The sequence below is a fragment of the Dermochelys coriacea genome, chromosome 16 (genome assembly GCF_009764565.3).
Source record: "Dermochelys coriacea isolate rDerCor1 chromosome 16, rDerCor1.pri.v4, whole genome shotgun sequence".
Taxonomy (NCBI): Eukaryota; Metazoa; Chordata; order Testudines; family Dermochelyidae; genus Dermochelys; species Dermochelys coriacea.
The window spans coordinates 788569-809527 of record NC_050083.1 but is presented as its reverse complement, the minus strand read 5'-3'; the positions used below and the strand labels follow the sequence as shown (position 1 = coordinate 809527).

At 46.7% G+C, this 20959-nt stretch overlaps 1 protein-coding gene and 1 long non-coding RNA gene across 7 annotated transcripts in view; one reads left to right on the top strand and one right to left on the bottom strand.

The window, feature by feature from the left end:
- PNPLA7 (patatin like phospholipase domain containing 7) overlaps window positions 1-20959 on the bottom strand; it is a 414014-nt gene that overhangs the window by 295605 nt on the left and 97450 nt on the right. For all 6 annotated transcript variants that reach the window (XM_038374480.2, XM_043499152.1, XM_043499151.1 and 3 more), the window contains 3 exons: window positions 19120-19264; window positions 6856-6948; window positions 1207-1307 (listed from right to left, as the gene is read on the bottom strand). In XM_038374480.2, coding sequence (XP_038230408.1) covers window positions 1207-1307; window positions 6856-6948; window positions 19120-19264 — 339 coding nt within the window. The remainder of the gene's footprint in view (window positions 1-1206; window positions 1308-6855; window positions 6949-19119; window positions 19265-20959) is intronic.
- LOC122456945 overlaps window positions 4200-20959 on the top strand; it is a 31620-nt gene continuing 14860 nt past the window's right edge. Inside the window, exons 1-2 of the long non-coding RNA XR_006276128.1 lie at window positions 4200-4211; window positions 5464-5468. This is a non-coding gene — a long non-coding RNA (uncharacterized LOC122456945). The remainder of the gene's footprint in view (window positions 4212-5463; window positions 5469-20959) is intronic.

Here is a 20959-nt window from a genome sequence, read left to right as displayed (position 1 = left end):
AAAAAGGAGTCGTGTGCGGGTGGGTCGCAAGGTTATTGTGGTGGGGTTGCGGTGCTGCTACCCTGACTTCTGTGCTGCTGCTGGCGGCGGCGCTGCCTTCAGAGCTGGGCAGCTGGAGAGCGGCAGCTGCTGGCTGGGAGCCCAGCTCTGAAGGCAGAGTCACTGCCAACAGCAGCGCAGAAGTCAGGATGGCCTGGTGTGGTGTTGCCACCCTTGCTTCTGTGCTGCTGCCTGCAGAGCTGGGTGCTCAGTCAGCAGCCACCACTCTCTGGCCGCCCAGCTCTGAAGGCAGCAGCACAGAAGTCAGGGTGGCCTGGTATGATGTTGCCACCCTTGCTTCTGCGCTGCTACTGGCAGGGCGCTGCCATCAGAGGTGGGTGCCCAGACATCAGCTGCTGTTCTCCGGCCGCCCAGCTCTGAAGGCAGCACAGAAGTAAGGGTGACAATACCGTGACTCCCCCCTAAAATAGCCTTGTGGCCCCACCCCCTGCAACTCACTTTGGGGTCAGGACACCCAATTTGAGAAATGCTGGCCTCCCCTGTGAAATCTGTATAGTATAGGGTAAAAGCACACAAAAGACCAGATTTTGTGGGCGGAGACCAGATTTCACAGTCCGGGACACATTTTTCATGGCTATTAATTTGGTAGAGCCCCAGTCATCAGTCTTCAAGGGTCTAGTCCTACTCCTGGAGACTGCAAAATTCGGGGACCTGTAGAAGCACAATGTCACTATTCATGCTGCTATCATTGGAGCTGGACCAGTGTTTTAGAACATAAATACCTTTACCAACATTTCAGTTCAGACTTTAATTTTCAGAGATGTATCTTTAGTCCACTGTATACTTTAGCTCTGAATTGAAACCTGCAGCTCATGCCTCAGTACCAGAGTTCTTACTGGGACTAATGAGCCAAAAGAGCCATTAAACCGTATTGAGTAATTACGGGTTTTAAATACATTTACACAAAAGATGACTGATCTGTTTCTGCAAATGTCTGGTTTTACATGAAGACTGGACTCTGACACAATTCTCCTGGAGAGGGCCAGAGCTCCATACGCATACGTGTAAGTGCATGGTTGCACAATATTTTATGTGACCATGCAATCTGTAAGCACAATCGAATCCCTTATTCAGGCGCATGAGGAGGAACCACATTAAGGGGGAAGGAGGGAAGTGCATCTCTGACCTCATGCAGAGAATATCTACCTTGCTCACAACAGGACTGGTCGGAGCTTCATCTGATGTGAAATGCACCCTGGCTCTCTCGTATGCCATATCCAAGTCTGATTTAGTGCTACTGGAGCTACCTGCAAAGAGAAGAAAAGAGGTTTTTTCAAAGCACTCCCACCACCGTGGCTCAGGTTTCAGAGTAGCAGCCGTGTTAGTCTGTATTCGCAAAAAGAAAAGGAGTACTTGTGGCACCTTAGAGACTAACAAATTTATTTGAGCATAAGCTTTCGTGAGCTACAGCTCACTTCATCGGATGCATTCAACCGTGGCTCAGTTAGCCTTCCCTATAGCACCTCTTAGTCAGTCTTCTCAAGGACAGCAGACACCATATACATCCATAAGCCACTTTTATTTTTTTATTCCGAAAGTTAAGAATTGCACAGACAGCAAAGAAAATGCAGCCTGATGTTGCAATGTAGCTGGATCATCTTGCAGCTTCTAGAAATTAATATATTCACAAGGGCTGCTATGGGAAGGCTTCACAGACAGCAAGACAAGGAAAACAGCATTAACTTTTTACTCTCTCTGTCAATTTTGCCTTTACTAGAGCAGCATTTTCTTACCAGGCTATCTGGTTCAAGCCCTTCTGCACAGACTGTGTGGTTCCATAACAGAACAGTTAAAGTGACCTCCAAAACAACCGCCAGAAATTGACATGTAGAGAGAACTTCATTTAATTTTCTATCATTCTGAGCAATTGAAGAAGACATTTTAAAAAAAATAACTTTTTTTTAATTTCTGAAGGTGAGGAGCTATGGGAAAGCTTGGACTCCAAGTCCATAATGGTCTCCCATCACCCTGAGGAACTCCAGCCCATCCAAGGTAGGGGCATGGGTTATCTCCACTTTCTCTCTGGCACATCTTTTCCATCTCTTTCATTCTGCCTCTAACAATAAAGCAAACCTGGCATTTCCGGAAGCCACTAAGCTCCAATGAGGCCATTCGCTATTCAGTTATCAACCCCCATGAAAGACTAGTATTAACTGCCCCAAAAACAGTCATGCCAGCAAAACTTCCGTAAGAGCATTAGAAGAGCACCTCAAAGAGAACAGGGTCACCTACATGCTTGTTTCAGAGTAGCAGCCGTGTTAGTCTGTATTCGCAAAAAGAAAAGGAGTACTTGTGGCACCTTAGAGACTAACAAATTTATTAGAGCATAAGCTTTCGTGAGCTACAGCTCACTTCATCGGATGCATTTGGTGGAAAAAACAGAGGAGAGATTTATATACACACACAGAGAACATGAAACAATGGGTTTATCATACACATTGTAAGGAGAGTGATCACTTAAGATAAGCCATCACCAGCAGCAGGGGGGGGAAAGGAGGAAAACCTTTCATGGTGACAAGCAAGGTAGGCTAATTCCAGCAGTTAACAAGAATATCAGAGGAACAGTGGGGTGGGGTGGGGTGGGGGGAGAAATACCATGGGGAAATAGTTTTACTTTGTGTAATGACTCATCCATTCCCAGTCTCTATTCAAGCCTAAGTTAATTGTATCCAGTTTGCAAATTAATTCCAATTCAGCAGTCTCTCCTTGGAGTCTGTTTTTGAAGCTTTTTTGTTGAAGGATAGCCACTCTTAGGTCTGTAATCGAGTGACCAGAGAGATTGAAGTGTTCTCCAACTGGTTTTTGGATGTTATAATTCTTGACATCTGATTTGTGTCCATTCATTCTTTTACGTAGAGACTGTCCAGTTTGGCCAATGTACATGGCAGAGGGGCATTGCTGGCACATGATGGCATATATCACATTGGTAGATGCGCAGGTGAACAAGCCTCTACCAATGTGATATATGCCATCATGTGATATAGCTGTAGCTCACGAAAGCTTATGCTCTAATAAATTTGTTAGTCTCTAAGGTGCCACAAGTACTCCTTTTCTTTTTGCGAATACAGACTAACACGGCTGCTACTCTGAAACAAGCATGTAGGTGACCCTGTTCTCTTTGAGGTGCTCTTCTAATGCTCTTATGGAAGTTTTGCTGGCATGACTGTTTTTGGGGCAGTTAATACTAGTCTTTCATGGGGGTTGATAACTGAATAGCGAATGGCCTCATTGGAGCTTAGTGACTTCCGGAAATGCCAGGTTTGCTTTATTGTTAGAGGCAGAATGAAAGAGATGGAAAAGATGTGCCAGAGAGAAAGTAGAGATAACCCATGCCCCTACCTTGGATGGGCTGGAGTTCCTCAGGGTGATGGGAGACCATTATGGACTTGGAGTCCAAGCTTTCACATAGCTCCTCACCTTCAGAAATTAAAAAAAAATTATATTTTTTTACAATGTCTTCTTCAATTGCTCAGAATGATAGAAAATTAAATGAAGTTCTCTCCACATGTCAATTTCTGGCGGTTGTTTTGGAGGTCACTTTAACTGTTCTGTTATGGAACCACACAGTCTGTGCAGAAGGGCTTGAACCAGATAGCCTGGTAAGAAAATGCTGCTCTAGTAAAGGCAAAATTGACAGAGAGAGTAAAAAGTTAATGCTGTTTTCCTTGTCTTGCTGTCTGTGAAGCCTTCCCATAGCAGCCCTTGTGAATATATTAATTTCTAGAAGCTGCAAGATGATCCAGCTACATTGCAACATCAGGCTGCATTTTCTTTGCTGTCTGTGCAATTCTTAACTTTCGGAATAAAAAAATAAAAGTGGCTTATGGATGTATATGGTGTCTGCTGTCCTTGAGAAGACTGACTAAGAGGTGCTATATAAATCTCTCCTTTCTAAATCTTTTCTTTCTACATGCTTGTGTTACGCCACCAGCTGAACTGCACACATTAAGGCCCTGGTCCAGCAAAGCATTTAAGCTCATGTGTAAAGCTATGTATGTGCTTAAGTACTTTGCCAGACAAGGCCTAAAAAAGGAATCCAGCGACATAGCACATCTTATCACACAGCCATGAGAAGCAATTAAAATCAGAGAGAGCAAAGAAAAGGCAGCACATGGATGAAAGTACTACTCTGTTAGAATTCTACAAGTCATGTCTTCCTACAACCCTTGTTTGTGCCTGGGAACACACCCTCTCTTAAATTAAACTATCTTACTGCCGAAGTGGGAATCAGAATGGATGTAGTGAGCAAATGTTACCTAGAAATCTTAAAACAAAGGAAGAGAAGGATATAAGCAACTGAGTGGAGCTTCATCCTGATTGGTCAATACTTGCTCACTGCTGACCCACACAGTTCTGGTATGAAAGTCACTGTGCAAGTGCAAGAATATGGGCAAACTTCTGACAATATCTCACTGCTTCTCCCTTCCTGAACACTCATTCACAAGAGCAAAGCCATCACTTATAACTATGCAGCCTCGCTCCAGTCAATAGGATTGCACTTCTGTACAACACACAGTTTGTTTTGAGGAAGGAAAAATCTAGTCTTTATTTTGTCTCCAACAAGCAGAGAGTTGCTATTTTATTTTCACAATTGCTTATTCTATAAAACATTTAGAATAAGGACATTAGTTACTGAGAAGTGATGATAATACTTTGTACTTTGACAGCTCCATCCATCATGGGATCTCAAGTGGTTCACCTGTTTCTGTTGTCATTAAATCCAGATCCTCTGTATGACACACTTGCCTGTCTGTCCTCTGGAGAGGATTAATGTGCTGTGAAGCGGACATGCAACAATAGATTCTGGGGCGTTGATACACGCACATGCATCAATACATTTTGCTATGTTCTTTGTACATAACCCAATTTGAGAATTGGGAGTAGAGTATGCTCTATGCACCCCAGAAATACAGGGAACTGGGGTGGTGGAAAGAAAAATGGTTTTCCCAGATTTGGCTGCTTCTAAAGTTCTTCCCACAAATTGCTGAGACTTATCAATTCTCACCAGCTAAGCAAGATAAAGGATGGTGGGAAATCCTTTGTGTGATACTGTTCATTTAATAGGCACCAGTCTTTTCTCTGAATCACCAACTGACATCCCAACATGGTCTGAGTAGTCAATATGCTGCTGGGATAAAATGTAAAAACCAAGGTCTTGATCACTTGTCGTTATTAAAGATCTCATGGCAGCTTTTGCATGAGTAAAGCAATGACAGCAGCCACAGGATCACAGGCAAAGAGCAACTCCACTTATTACATTCTGCCTCACTCGGTTTCCAGTCACTGTCTGGAGTTCCTCTTCTCCAATTCTGTCCTAAACCCTCTCTAAACTGGCTTCTGTTCCTGCACTCAACTGAAACCGCTCTTATCGAAGTCTCTAATGACCTTCCAGCCAACTCTCAGAACCAGTACTCCATCCTCATCCTCCTTGACCTTTCAGATGCCTTGGACACAGTCTACCATGCTCCTGTCCTTGAAATCTTGTCCTCCCTTGGCTTCTATAACTCTGTTCTCTCTTGATTCTCCTCCTAACTCTCTAATCACTCCTTCAGCATATGCTTCAGAGGATCTTTTTCATCTCCCTTCCAGCTTTCTGTGATTGTACCATAGAACTCTGTCTTTGATCCTCTTCTCCCTCTACATCTTACCTCTGGGTAATCTAATCCCCAAACAAATTCAACTACCATCTTTATGCAAATAACAACACGCAGATCTACCTGTCTACTCCAGGCCTGTCTCCTTCTGTCCACATTAAAATCTCAGCCTGTCTCTGACATTTCCTCATGCTTGGCTAGCTGTCAGCTCAACCTCAACATGGCTAAAAAAAAACAGCTCTTAATTTTCTCTCTCCCCTCCTCCAAAAATAAATTCACCCTCCCTTCCCCACCTCTTTTCTTGATCCCTGTGGAGCACACCACCATCCTCAGGCCTGTAATCTGGGTCTCATCTTCGACTGCGACCTCTCTGTAGGTCCTCACATACAGGGTATGCCTATGTCTTGCAGAATCTTTTTGCATAACATCTTTAAAATACAGCCTTTCCTATCCATTTGCACAGCTAAAACTCTCTCCAGGCTCTCATCATCTTGCATCTTGATTACAGCAACATCCTTTTCTCTGGCCTTCACAAATACAATTTTGCCTCGCTCATATCCATTCAGAATGCTGCTGCAAAGATCATTTCCCAAGCCTGTGTTACCCTTTTCTTTGCATCCCTTCACTAGCTCCCTCTTCTCTATTGTATCAAACATAAGCTACTTGTTTTCCCAACCTATCCCCACCCTACTTATCATCTCTCATTCGCCCACGGGTTAAATTTTCAAAACAAGGCACTAGAGAAACGTAACGGCACTAATAACATGCTGCAGGGCTAGACTGACTGTTCTCACTGGTCTACTGGTATTTTGCACAAGATAAATACTGCATCCTGAAACACAGCTAAGTTTTCTTTTGATTTGCCACAAAATTTTGTTTTGATAGTATATTTTACAGAGCACAGTGAAAAGCAAACTAAGACAGAAGCATAGGGAAATGAACCCAGGTCCTGTATAAAGTGCTTTTAAATATTTTCCCTTCACTCATTCCCATAATACAACAGAGAAAGTCCATTCCATATAAAGTGACAGTGGATGCTCTCTGAGAAGAGAGCTCTTATTTCCTCTGCAAACAAATATTAGAGTGTTATTTCAGATCAATAAGGGCATGGAACTAAGGGAAGTGGGTTACCTTACATCATCCCCCTACATAATAATTAGACATTTTGTATTTCCTGCAATTTTCCCCAGCCCCTGCTCACCAAGCGCCTCTGCTGATCCAGAAGAGGATGTCAAAGAAACTCTTCTTTTGAGAAAATTCTCAGAATTCTCTGTACCTGAAGTCTTCACTGTGTCTGACATTTAGGAACAGAATAAAGGTTATCACAGATTTAAACATGTAGCACACCCCAACAAAACGAAGTACGCTGTCAACAGGTGCCTTCACCCACCTGCTCTCAAACACAATGCACATACTGTGCAACGTCTAAACATATCACCTTAGGATTTGATTTTATTAACAACTAAGTCAAAAGGAAGAACAAAATTCAGCTCAAACCATCTCACCACGCTTGGCTCTTCTGAAGATTCCTCCTTCCAGACTGCTGCACCTACACTCTAGATTCTTCCTCAATTTGGAGAGTCGATTCCACTTCCCTCATATTTCAGTGAGTTAATCAATGACCTGCCCCAGTGACAGCCGTGGATTTTAGGTATTAGACTGAAACTCAGGGAACCTGGATTCAGTTCTTGGCACAGCCCTGTATGGGCAACTATGGGCAAGTCCTAGTCTGCTTGTGCCTCAATTCCCCAATCTGTGAAACGAAGACAATACCACTGCTACACCTCAGAGAGGGTGCTGAGGATAAATTCAGCAATGTTTGTGCTACACTCAAATACTGTAATGACAGGGGCCACAAAAGTACAGCAACAAATAGCAGAACCCCATTCAATATTACTCTGCAGGATCAACACTTGCTAATTGGGCAAGCTGTTTCAGGTGCTACCTGAAGAATATAGAAATTAAGAGGAGGTTACTCACCTGTGCAAAAACTGACGTTCTTCAAGAAGAGTGTCCCTGCGGATGCTCCACTCCAGGTGTTAGCGCGCCCCTGCTCCTTCACTCGGAGATTTTTACAGCAGTACTCATGCGGTGCCTACCTCATGTACCGAATGTGTCTCAATAACACCGGGCTCCTCAGTTCTTTCTCTACAACGGAGACCGCTCCAATTGCCGAAGTAGGGGGGAGGAGGGTGAGTAGCAGAGCACCCACAGGGACACTCATCTCAAAGAACGTCAGTTACCGCACAGGTGAGTAGTCTCCTCTTCTTCTTGAGAGGCGTCTTCTAGGAGTGCTCCACTCCAGGTGACTGAAAAGCAGTATCTCTTAAGGAGGTAAGGACTTCAGATCTGGTAAGAAAGCTGTAGACAGCACAGCTCAGCCCATTCAAATGTCAGTCAGGGGTCCCTGAGTAATAGCTTAATGTTTAGCAAAGGTATGCTGTGAAGCCCAGATGGTGGCTTTGCAAATATCTGTAAGAGGAATGTTACTTAAAAATGCTACAAATGTTGACTCAGATCTGGTGGAGTGTGCTCTAACAGAAGTTGGAGGATCCATCTTCTTTATCATAGAATCATATAATATCAGGGTTGGAAGTGACTTCAGGAGGTCATCTAGTCCAACCCCCTGCTCAAAGCAGGACCAATCCCCAACTAAATCATCCCAGCCAGGGCTTTGTCAAGTCGGGCCTTAAAAACCTATAAGGAAGGAGATTCCACCACCTCCCCTAAGTAACCCACTCCAGTGCTTCACCACCCTCCTAGTGAAAAAGCTTTTCCTAATATTCAACTGAAACCTCCCCCTCCGCAACTTGAGACCATTACTCCTTGTTCTGTTATCTGGGACCACTGAGAACAGTCTAGATCCATCCTCTTTGGAACCCCCTTTCAGGAAGTTGAAAGCAGCTATCAAATCCCCCCTCATTCTTCTCTTCTGCAGACTAAATAATCGCAGTTTCCTCAGCCTCTCCTCATATCTCATGTGTTCCAGCCCCCTAATCATTTTTATTGCCCTCTGCTGGACTCTTTCCAATTTTTCCACATCCTTCTTGTAGTGTGGGGCCGAACACTGAACACAGTACTCCAGATGAGGCCTCAGCAATGCCAAATAGAGGGGAATGATCACATCCCTCGATCAGCTGGTAATGCTCCTACTTATACAGCCCAAAATGCCGTTAGCCTTCTTGGCAACAAGGGCACGCTGTTGACGCTCATCCAGCTTCTCGTCCACTGTAACCCCTAGGTCCTTTTCTGTAGAACTGCTGCCTACCCACTCGGTCCCTAGTCTGTAGCAATGCATGGGATTCTTCCGTCCTAAATGCAAGACACTGCCCTTGTCCTTGTTGAACCTCCTCAGATTTCTTTTGGCCCAATCCTCTTATTTATCTAGGTGCGTCTGTATCCTATCCCTACCCTCCAGTGTATCTGCCACTCCTCCCAGGTTAGTGTCATCTGCAAACTTGCTGAGGGTGCAATCCACACCATCCTCCAGATCATTAATGAACATATTGAACAAAACCAGCCCCAGGACCAATCCTTGGGGCACTCCACTTGATACCAGCTGCCAGCTAGACATGGAGTCATTGATCACTACCTGTTGAGCCCGATGATCTAGCCAGCTTTCTATCCACCTTATAGTCCATTCATCCAACCCTCACACTTCTTTAACTTGCTGGCAAGAATACTGTGGGAGACCGTGTCAGAAGCTTTGCTGAAGTCAAGGAATAACACGTCCACTGCTTTCCCCTCATCCATAGAGCCAGTTATTGTATCATAGAAGGCAATTAGGTTACTCAGGCATGATTTGCCATTGGTGAATCCATGCTGACTGTTCCTGATCACTTTCCTCTCCTCTAGTTGGTAGCATAGATGGATGCGGCCTGCTATGCAATTGGATATTTTCTGGGTAGAGATGGATTTGCCTTGGATCATTCTGCGATTAAAATGAAAAATTTAGGGGAAGCCCTAAAGGGCTTAGTAGTATCCAAATAAAAGGACAATGCTCTACGCATGTCAAGTGTGTGCATTGCTGCTTTGAAAGTGTTCGAATGCAGTTTAGGAAAGAAGGCTGGTAGATGGATAGGTTCATTGAGGTGGAAGGAGGAATGCACCTTCAGGAGAAATTTAGGATGCCTTGGGAGCTTGACTTTGGCTTTAAAAAAATATAGTGTACAGTGGGTCAGCAATAAGCTCTCCAAGTTTTCCTACACGTCTGGCAGCTATAACAGCAACTAAGAACACAGTTTTCATGGACAGATGTAGGAGAGAACATGTTGCAAGAGAATCAAATGGATGGCACATCAAGCATGTGAGGACCAAGTGTAGGTCCCAGTGTTGAGTGGGTGGTCTAACGTCCTGGAATAAGGTCTGGAGGCCCTTGAGGAACTGCTTTGTGATGGGGTGGGCAAAGATAGTAGTGTCTCTGGTCTTATTGTGAAATGCCATAATTGCTGCTAGATATACCTTTATGGAGCTATAGGAGAACCCAGATAGTTTAAATTCTAAAAGATAGTCTAGTATTAGTGAACAAGGGGAAGAAACAGGAATGGTTTGCTTGGCATAGCACCAGTGAGTAAACCGAGTTCATTTATGGAGACAGGTGGTACATGTGGATTGTGTTCTGCTATGTAATAGTACTCTTTGTACCTGTTCAGAGCAGTCTAGTTCCTCATTAGAGAACCATTGAGGAGCCATGCTTTGAGGTGCAGCATCGTTACGTTGGAGTGGTGTAGCTGACCCCTGTGTTGTGATGATAAGTTCAGAAGTGGGGGAACTGGAATTGGCGGGCAAACTGACATCCTCGTTAAAAATGGGCATCACACCTGTCTGAGCCATGTAAGGGCTATTAGTATGACCCTGGCCCTCTCCGCTCATATTATTCATAATACCCTGTGAAGAAGTGGTTATCGGGGGGAATGTGTACAGGAAATTGTCATTCCATTTGATGATAAATGCATCTCCCATCGAGTGCTTTCCTAGGCCCGCTCTGGAACAGAATTCCAGACATTTTTGTTGGTCATTGTAGCAGGGCGGTCACCCCACTTTGGCTCGGAAAGGGTTAAAGCCAGCTCTTGGACAGGGCAGGGTCTGAGAGAAAAGGCTAGGCTGATTGGAAAGGTAGCCACACCTATGGCCACGCCCCAATCAGGCCATAGCTGGCCCTATAAAAGGCCAGAGAGCCAGGAGCTCAAGCAGACTCTCTCTCTCTAGTTTTTGAGAGAGAAGGACTGGCTGCCTGGGAGAAAAGGGTACCTGGAGTGGAGCAGGACTGGGGGAAGGACAGAGGAGCTGGGGAGCTCCAGCCTGGAAAAGCCCCCAGTGGCAGGCTTTGCTGAAGGCCAGGAAAGATACTGGGGCTAGAGAGGGGGAGCTTGGGAATAGGCAGAGGCAGCTGGTCCAACCCCTTTGACGGTGACGAGTGGTTTACAGACTGCAGTCTGCCCTAGTGAGCGGGAGCTAGATGGTGACTGGCAGTAGCCACTCAGGCAAAGTAGGGATAGAGGGTTGGGGATTCCCCTGGGTGGGGAGACCCAGATTGTGGATTACTGCTGGGGGCAGAACCCTGAGGTAGAGGGGCACCAGGGTCTGGGAGGGACACGGGGCTAGCGGCAGCGAGACACCAGCCTGCAGAGGGCGCTCCTTAGGCTGGAGAGCTAATTCCCAGGATGACCAGCAGGAGGCGCTGCAGCGGTGAGTCATCGCACCGCTTACAAGGTCGTAGAGAATGTGGGCAAGTGCGGTCTGCCCCGATACAAGGGGCAGGGCATGGACTGGGACTATTGCCGAGCAAGAGACGAAAGGGGACAATGGACACAGCATATACAGAGGAGTTCTTTGCTGAAGGCTCTTGTGCCATCCCTGGCTGGTCTCTGGTGCCAGGGCCCTGAGAGAAGGGGACTGACAGGACACAGGAGAGGTGTGAGACTTTACTCTGCGTGCTCTGGGAGAACCAGGAGAGACAGTGGGAAGTACAGTGTGCCTTGCAGGCACAACTGGGGCAGCTGGCAGAGGAGCAGCGGTCCCTGGTGAAACTCCTGCGGAGGGAGTTCCAAAAAGATGGCCAAGACTGGTGGGAGAAGCCCAGTGCTGGGGCCAGGAGACCCAGGGAAGAGCACAGGGCTTGTTACACCTGTGGGAGGTGCGGACATGTAAGGGTGAATTGTCCCTACTGGGATGGGGGCAGGGAGCCTCACCCAGGATGGGGGAAGGGACAAGCCCCTACAACAGGCCACCTCGCAAGGGAATTCCTGAGGCAAAGACGGTGTTGGGCCTGTGATCAGTAGGGGCACCTATGGAGGGAGTGCCCTGCCCCAAGGAGCATGGCCCAGGGAAGGCTGGCCCTCAGAAGGACCAACGGAAGAAGCCAGGGCCCAAGGCAGCAAAGGGGCGGCGAGCCTGCTTTGACTGCCATGAATGGGGCCACATAAAGAGGAACTGCCTTCTCAGAGAAGGGCGAACTCTGGTGGAGGGGCTGAGGACCCAAGGGGTCAAGGACCAGCCAGGTAGCTGCTGCAGAGATGGCAGTAGACCTGCCCAAGAGCCACCCATGGCGAATGGTGGACAAAGAGACTGGGACAGAGCGGGCCCAGCAAGAGGCTGGGACCCAGGCTGTAGTGGAGCAGGTCACAGTAGGCACCCAGATCCTGAAGGAAGAGGACCCGGGGGAATCTGGCCTACGTGCGCAGCGGGAGACTACAGAGCAGGCCCCCCACGAGGCCGAAGTGAGAGCCCTGGACCTCACTAAAAAGCATGTGGCCATCGTAGAGGAGGAGACCTGTTTGCGTAAGCAGCTAGAGGAGTCAGAATGGAAACATGTGGCTCTGGAGGAGCATGGGTGACTGCTCTGGCCAGGAGACCCCCCTACCCCCAGTGGTGGTGATCTTGAGGTGAGGGGGGTGTAGCGGGGCGGTCACCCCATTCCAGCTCGGAAAGAGTTAAAGCCAGCCCTGGGAGGGGGCTGAGAGAAAAGGCTAGGCTGATTGGGAAGGCAGTCACACCTGGGGCCATGCCTCAATCAGGCCATAGCTGGCCCTATAGAAGGCCAGAGAGCCAGGAGCTCAAGCAGACTCTCTCTCTAGCTTTTGAGAGAGAAGGACTGGCTGCCTGGGAGAAAAGGGTACCTGGAGTGGAGCAGGACTGGGGGAAGGCCAGAGGAGCTGGGGAGCTCCAGCCTGGAAAACCCCACTGTGGCAGACCTTGCTGAAGGCCAGGAAAGATATTGGGGCTAGAGAGGGGAAGCCTGGAAATAGGCAGAGGCAGCTGGTCCAACCCCCTTGCCAGTGACGAGTGGTTTACAGACTGCAGTCTGCCCCTGTGAGTGGGGGCTAGATGGTGACTGGCAGTAGTCACTGAGGCAAGGTGGGGATAGAGGGTTGGGAGTTCCCCTGGGTGGGGGGAGACCCAGATTGTGGCTTACTGCTAGGGGCAGAACCCTGAAGTAGAGGGGCACCGGGGTTTGGGAGCGACAAGGGGGCCAGCAGCAGGTGAGACACTGTCCTGTAGAGGGCGCTCCTTAGGCTGGAGAGCTAATTCCCAGGACAACCAGCAGGAGGTGACATAGTGGTGAGTCGTCACACCGCTACAGTCATGGTTGCAAAAAGATCTTGTTGTGGGTACCCCAAATTTTGAATATGTCGTGTAGGATGGTATCGTTTATCTCCCATTCGTGATCTAGGGGAAAAGATCTGCTGAGCTCGTCCGCAGTGGTGTTTAGCAAACCAGGTAGGTAGGAGACTGAAATTTGGATATTGTGTTGGAGGCACCAATTCCAAAGTTTCATAGCCTCCATGAGGAGCGAGTGGGATCGAGGTCCCCCTTGTCTGTTTATATAAAACAAGCAGACGTTGTCAGTCATAATCCTTATGTGTTGATTCTGGATTTGCAGGAGAAATTGGAGGCAAGCGTGGCAGACCACTTGGAGCTCTAAAAGATTTATGTGTAGTGAGGCTTCTGTAGGGGACCAGAGTTCCTGAGTGGAGTGGTCTGGTGTGCAATGTGTGCTCCCCAACCCGTGAGGGAAGCATCCATGGTAATTATAACAAAGGGGTACTCCTGCATGAACGAGATTCCAAAGCAGAGGTTGTGTGGAAGAGTCCATCATGTGGGTAGGTCCTTGACTTTGGTAGGTATGGACAGAAGTCTGTTTAGGCTGTGCACATTCAGTCTGTAGATGGTGATCATCCAACCCTGCAGGCACCGCATGTAGAGGCGTGCATTCTTGACCACAAAAGTGCAAGAGGCCATATGGCCGAGAAGTTGCAGACAGTCCCAAACAGTGACCTGCGGGCTGTTTTGCAACTTGGTGACAAGATTCTTTATGGTATTGAATCAGTCGGATGGGAGAGATGAAAGTCCGGTTGTGGAATCGAGATGAGCACCTATGAATTCTAGTCGTTGAGTAGGAGTTAATGTGGATTTGTTTTTATTTGTAGGCACAGACCCTGGAAGCAGTTGATGGCTTGGATGGCCTCCTCAAGAGTCTGTGTGTTGACAAGGCAATCATCCAGGGAAGGAAAAATTGACTTGACTTTTCAATAGGTGCACCATTGCCACAGCGAGAATCTTGGAAAAGATTGGTGCTGTTGAGAGGCCAAAAGGCAGAACCCTGTATTGGTAGTGATTTGAGCCCATAACAAATGTGAGAAAATGCCTGTGGGCAGGGTGTATAGTTACATGAAAATAAGCATCCTGCAGCTCGAGGGCTGAAAACCAGTCTCCCTGCTCCAGTGCTGTTATTATGGTTGTGGGGGTAACCATTTTGAATTTTTACTTTTTGACAAACTTGTTGAGTCACGTGAGGTCAAGGATGGGTCACCATCCCTCATTTTTCTTTTCTGTCAAGTAGTATGAATAAAAACCCTTTCCTCTGTGCTGACTGAACACCATCTCGACTGCTCCTATTTGTAGAAGAAGTTGCATCTCTTGGCGGAGCAAGTGGTCGTGAGAGGGGTCCATGAAGAGGGATGGGGTTGGGGTGGGCATGGGCAGGAAGGGGATGGAACAGCCCAATTGGATGACCTCTAGGGCCCATCTGTCCGTAGTGACAGTTCACCAGTTGTGGCAGAATGGGAGTAAATGGTGACCAAAAGGTTGGATGGGAAGTATAAGCACTGGAGTGGGTGGGAGGTCTTCAATACCCTTGACCAAGGCTTCAAATCTGCTTATTAGATGAAGGGGGTTGGGATGGTGTCGATGTTGTGTGGCGTCATCGTTGATGCCTGGGTCTCTTACGGTGTTGCTGCTGATGGTGGTCGTATGGCCTCTGTTGTTGTTGTGTGTAGACCAGGTATCGTGGGCGTTGGTAAGGTTGATACCTGTATTATCATCTTCTAGTTGCCAGTGTATGGGTGCCTAGGGATCTGAGCGTCGCTCTGGAATCCTTCATGGTGTTCAGCACCTCATTGGTTTTTGCTTCAAATAACTTCTCACCATCAAAGGGGAGATCCTCCACAGTGTTTTGTATTTTGTGTGAGAAAGAAGAAGAGGTAAACCACAAAGCCTGACACATCACTATGGCCGTCACAGTGGACCTGGCAGCTATGTCCGCAGCACCGAGAGCAGCCTGCAATGCCGTGCAGGACATAATCTGTCCTTCAGAGACTACTGCTTTGAATTGTTGTCTTTTGTCCTCTAGGATGTCATTAATAAAGTCCATGAGTTTCCCATAATTTCTGTGATCATATTTGGCCGGTAGGGCTGCGTAGTTTGCCACTCTAAATTGTACCGTGGATGATGCATAAACTTTGCGGCTAAGTAGGTCCATTCTTTTGCTGTCCTTGTCAGAGGGAGTGGACTGGAAATGATGCTGTTTGTTCTTTTGGTTGGCTACTTCTGCTACCAGTGAATTTGGTGCTGGGTGCATGAAAAGGAATTCTCCCTGGAGGGGACATAGAATTTCCAGTCTACCCTTTTGCAGGTGGAGGGTATGGTGGCAGATATTCTTGGCAGGGTCCATAATGACTCCATTAATAAGTAGGGTGATCTTGGAGGAGGTCTAAGGTTGTAATATGTCAGTCAGCTCATGCTGAGTCTCAGACATTTCCTCCAGAGTGATCTTGAGCTCATTAGCCACTCTTTTGAAGAGGTCCTGAAAATGAGTAAAACCATCCACTGTTCTTGGGGGTGGGAGCATAATAGCCTCTTCTGGTGAGGTGGATGAATTATTATTATTTGGAGAGGATTCAGGTGCCTTCTCATCTGCATGCAAAGTTGCAGATTGCACCGGTCCGTCCATTGCAGAAGTGTGGACAAGTAAAGGAGATCTAATGTCGCCTCTCCATAGGCTGTACCAGCTACTGTGGTGCCTGCTGTAGGACCCCCACGGGTTCCAATAATGGCATTGTCCAAGGAAGGACATGGGTGGTCCCATACACGAGTGTCCATACCAGGGTGGTAAGTCCCTGGAATATGAGGACCTTGGTCTCCTTGGTCCCATGCTAGTGGAAGTGTCAAGGGGGTAGAAATGGTATGGTGAAAAAACTCCCTCCATTTCATAGTCCTCATCACTAGAAAAGTGAGAGGGAAAAGGGGATAGCAGTCAGTGCTGTGCCGATGGTCCCAGGGAGAGGTCAGTATCAAGTAATTGGGAATCTGGAGTTGGCAAGATTAGCAAATCACTGGAATGAATAAATTGTGGTGCCAACGTAGAAGTAGCCGGAATATATAGCGCTGCGTGTGGCAGCCGTGCCATAGGTTTGGCTGGTGCTGATTGCTGCGGCACCGTACGCGGAGTCATAGTTGGTAGAGGTGTCAGTGCCAGGACAGTAACTGTAACTGTGTGCAGCACAGGCAGGCTCAGTGAGAAGGCACCAAGTCCTCGTGCGGTGCTGTGCAGTGCCATATTAGAAGAAACAGGCAACTTTTTTATTTTTGCATACCAGCAGTAGCTGGGGGACGGACGGTGCCGGAGGTGCCCGGAGCATCGAATGTGCTTAGCCGCAGAGTGGTCAGCACCAACGAGACAGGCCTACTCAGAGACCATTTGGATACCGGCTGGTCTCTGAGGTGATGAAGCTGGCCGTTTTTTTTTGTTGTTTTCTTATCCTTCGTGGACTGTCTCAAGTAGGACTCCTGATCTAGATCAAAGGAGGTCTGAGGGACTTCTCCATTAGAATTAACTTGAGTCTCAGGTCTCTGTCCTTTTGTACCCTAGCCTTCAGTTTACTGCAGGGGGCACATTTCTGGGGGACGTGGGGATTGGTCCTGCTTTGAGCAGGGGGTTGGACTAGATGACCTCCTGAGGTCCCTTCCAATCCTGATAGTCTATGATTCTATGAAACACCAAACACTGTGAGAATGGCCATCAGAGATAGGGATGGCCTCTCTGCATGTAGTGCATCTCTTAAAACCTGACGAGCCAGGCATAGTGTAAACTATCTGACAGAAAAAAACTGGGAAGGGGAGGGGGGGGGGAATGTCCTTAGGTTTTTTTTGTTTGTTTGTTTTTGTTTTTTTAAGAGAAGGGGGAAATGAAACTTACTTGCCAAAAAAACCCCAAACTCCGAGATAAACTGTATAAACAACTAACTAACTAACTATCTATCTAAAGCAAGAAATAATTGAGTGAGACCGCTGAACTCCATCTCAGGCCAGGGATGGTAGAGAAGGAACCGAGGAGTCCAGGCCCCGCATGCATGTTATTGAGGCACATTTGGCGTGTGAGGTAGGCACCACGCGTGCACAGCCTGTGCGAGTACGGTTTTAAAAATTTCAGAGCAAAAGCAAAGGGGAGCACCAAACACCTGAACTGGAGTACGCATAGGGACACCTCTTGAAGAAGAACATCTCGTTCTGTAAGAAAGATTCAGACACATTCACTTCTTTGAGCTGAGGTCGAAGGAAGCAGAACACAAAATCCACCCAAATAAGGTCGGATGATGCAATTTTGAGGGATTTTAAAAGGCTAAATGCTCCCTTACGGACTCTTGCCAAAGGAAGATATCTTGCACAACCATTCAAGATGGAAGCCTACTGCATTCTACATGCCACCATGGCTACATCATAGCCATGTGCTGCTGCTCACTACTGAGCTGCCTTTATTTAATTTCTTCTAGGTAAATTCTAGGGAGGTCTCTTAGCTCAAACCCCTCCATATTTTTAGGGTTTCTCCTGCTACTACTTAAGTCAGGTAATTCTCTTATAGTCTCACAGCGTATTCAATTAAAATTAAAGAGTACTCTGGTCTTGCAGATATATTCATGAAATAATATTTTTTTCTATCCTTAAATTTTTAAAAATTAGGCTTCGTTTTTCTTTTTCAAGATCTTAAATCAAGAAGAAATATTAGTTCCTATTAAGGAAGTTTAGGATTCTCCAAAGACTTAGAATCTGTATCCAAAATGTAAAGACATTTCCCATCTACCTAAATCAAACAAAAGACTGTTGATACATAGCACAATACTGTGCTGCCCAGAGTATCATGTTAGTGATCAATGACTCCATGTCTAGTTGGCAGCCGGTATCAAGCGGAGTGCCCCAAAGGTCGTGCCTGGGGCTGGTTTTGTTCAATATCTTCATTAATGATCTGGAAGATAGGGTGGATTGTACCCTCAGCAAGTTTGCAGATGACACTAAACTGGGAGGAGTGGTAGATACGCTGGAAGGTAGGGATAGGATACAAGAGACCCAGACAAATTAGAGGATTGGGCCAAAAGAAATCTGAGGAGGTTCAACAAGGAGAAGGGCAGAGTCCTGCACTTAGGAAGGAAGAATCCCATGCACTGCTACAGACTAGGGACCAAGCAGCTAGGCAGCAGTTCTGCAGAAAAGGACCTAGGGGTTACAGTGGACGAGAAGCTGGATATGAGTCAACAGTATGCCCTTGTTGCCAAGAAGGCTAACGGCATTTTGGGATGTATAAGTAGGAGCATTGCCAGCAGATGAAGGGACGTGATCGTTCCCCTCTATTCGGCATTGGTGAGACCTTATCTGGAGTACTGTGTTATGACACACAACAAGAAGGATGTGGAAAAATTGGAGGGAGTCCAGCAGAGGGCAACAAAAATTATTAGGGGGCTGGAGCACATGACTTGTGAGGAGAGGCTGGGGGAACTGCGATTATTTAGTCTGCAGAAGAGAAGAATGAAGGGAGATTTGATAGCTGCTTTCAACTACCTGAAAGGCAGTTCCAAAGAGGATGGATCTAGACTGTTCTCAGTGGTACCAGATGACAGAACAAGGAGTAATGGTCTCAAGTTGCAGTGGGGGAGGTTTAGGTTGGATACTAGGAAAAACTTTTTCACTAGGAAGGTGGTAAAGCACTGGAATAGGTTACCTAGCGAGATGGTAGAATCTCCTTCCTTAGAAGTTTTTAAGGTCAGGCTTGACAAAGCCCTGGGTGGGATGATTTAGTTGGGGATTGGTCCTGTTTTGAGCAGGGGGTTGGACTAAATGACCTCCTGAGGTCCCTTCCAGCCCGGATATTCTATGATCATCGAGGGTAATCTGTACACACTAAAACAAATGTTACCTGTTTCTGAGGTATCCCCGTCTTTCTCCAACTTTTCTCCCCATTCCTCCTCCAATACATTAGACAGTTGTCTTTTCACCTCTTTGTTTGAACTTCCTCCAGATGTTACACTTGCCACAGATATCAATGGGATGGCCTGGCTCTCCTGAGGGAAACAAGAGATGAAGATTTACAGATTCACATGCATACACAATTTCCTGTGTCTTGCAGTGCTCCATATGCAGCACATTACATGTTAGGATCTTTTAAACGTGTGAGATAACTGCAATCTCTTTGGGCTTTCCAGCTTTGGATGTGTTATTCAATGTAGTCTTTGCAGCCAATATAACATCATTAATCAGACATACCTCTTCTTTCTTATACTTTTCTCAGTCTCACCTTATACACAATATATTTGTACGCTCTCTGATGGGGTGTGGCAGGCATTTGATGCCCCCTGCTGGAGGCCCTACCGCACTGGCACACCCCATCCAAAGGTGGTGTCTTTTTGAAGGAAAATGATGTATTTAGACCTCCACAAACTGCCTAGAGAAGCCACCACAATCAGAGGTAGGCAGAACCAACAAGATTTGGTCCTCCAGTGGCTAGAAGGGCCAGGAGCAGGCCAAAGCTAATCAGGGCCCAACAGGCAAGACAAAAACTAAAAGAGTGAGTTTGCTGTGAGATGCTCCACTGGTTCAGGCTAACCTGTGACAGTCCCATTTGCTCTGCAGAGCCACTCAATTTATGAGAGAGAGATTCTATGTCATATGAACAAAACTGTCAGCTAACTTCCAAACATTTAATCTTTGCTACTGGTGATAATGGAAGAAGCAGAAAGAGCACTACCTGAGATTCTGTGATGTTAGCACTTAGAGAAATTTTTAAGATTGCATACTGAGCAAATCTACTATGGAAACAAAAACAGGAGAGACAAGGAACGGAGCCCCCAAAGTCACTTTTCTAACCACACAGATTCAACTGAGCTTTGTGTATCATTCTTTTTACACACACACACACACACACACACACACACACACTTCACAGTTACTGCCTGGGAATAATAGTTACGAGCTATGCCAAGAAATAACAATAATAGTACACACACTATTATAGGTCTGCAACATGCAGTGAGCTCAGGCATAAAGAATGCACATATTCCCAGGACGCAGTATAACAGTGTGCTCATTTAAATGATTACAGGGAAGTGTGAAATCGATTAATAATGCTTTTCATTTTAAAGAAGCCATACTATCAAATGTTTAGTAAGATCCCTAAGCTGGTAAGAAAATGAATCAATGCACATTCTGACCACGCTCTTCAGGGTCCAAGATAAACTACAAAGCAGACCTGAGTAGGGTGCAAAAGTCCACAGAGTTTACTGAAGCAGGTTCCAATGCTTCCTGGGCAGGGGTTCCCTGCAACAGTCTAGTTAGGACAGCACAGACAGCCCAAGAGTCCTTTTTGTAGTAAAGCAAAGAAATAGTCCCAAAAAACAATAGTCCTGTGCCAGACCTATGATCCTCGGGGGGTTGGGGGGGAGAGAGAGGTTCTGGCAGGCAGCAGTCTCTGCAGAGGTTCTGAGCTGGTCCTTTCCTCAGGGACCAAAAGGACAGAAGTCTGTGCTTCTCGCTGGTCAGCCACCTACTGAGCTGTTCTCTTCCCTTTTTAGGACAAGGAAAGGAATTTGTGCCTTGGGGAAGTTTTTAACCTAAGCCGGTGGAACATAAGATTAGGGGGGTCTTTCATGTGGGTCCCCACATCTGTACCCCAGAGTTCAGAGTGGGGAGGGAACCCTGACACGGTGGTAGAGGTGGGATCATTTTGAACCAGAAGAACAGACCTCAGGATTTTAAAAACA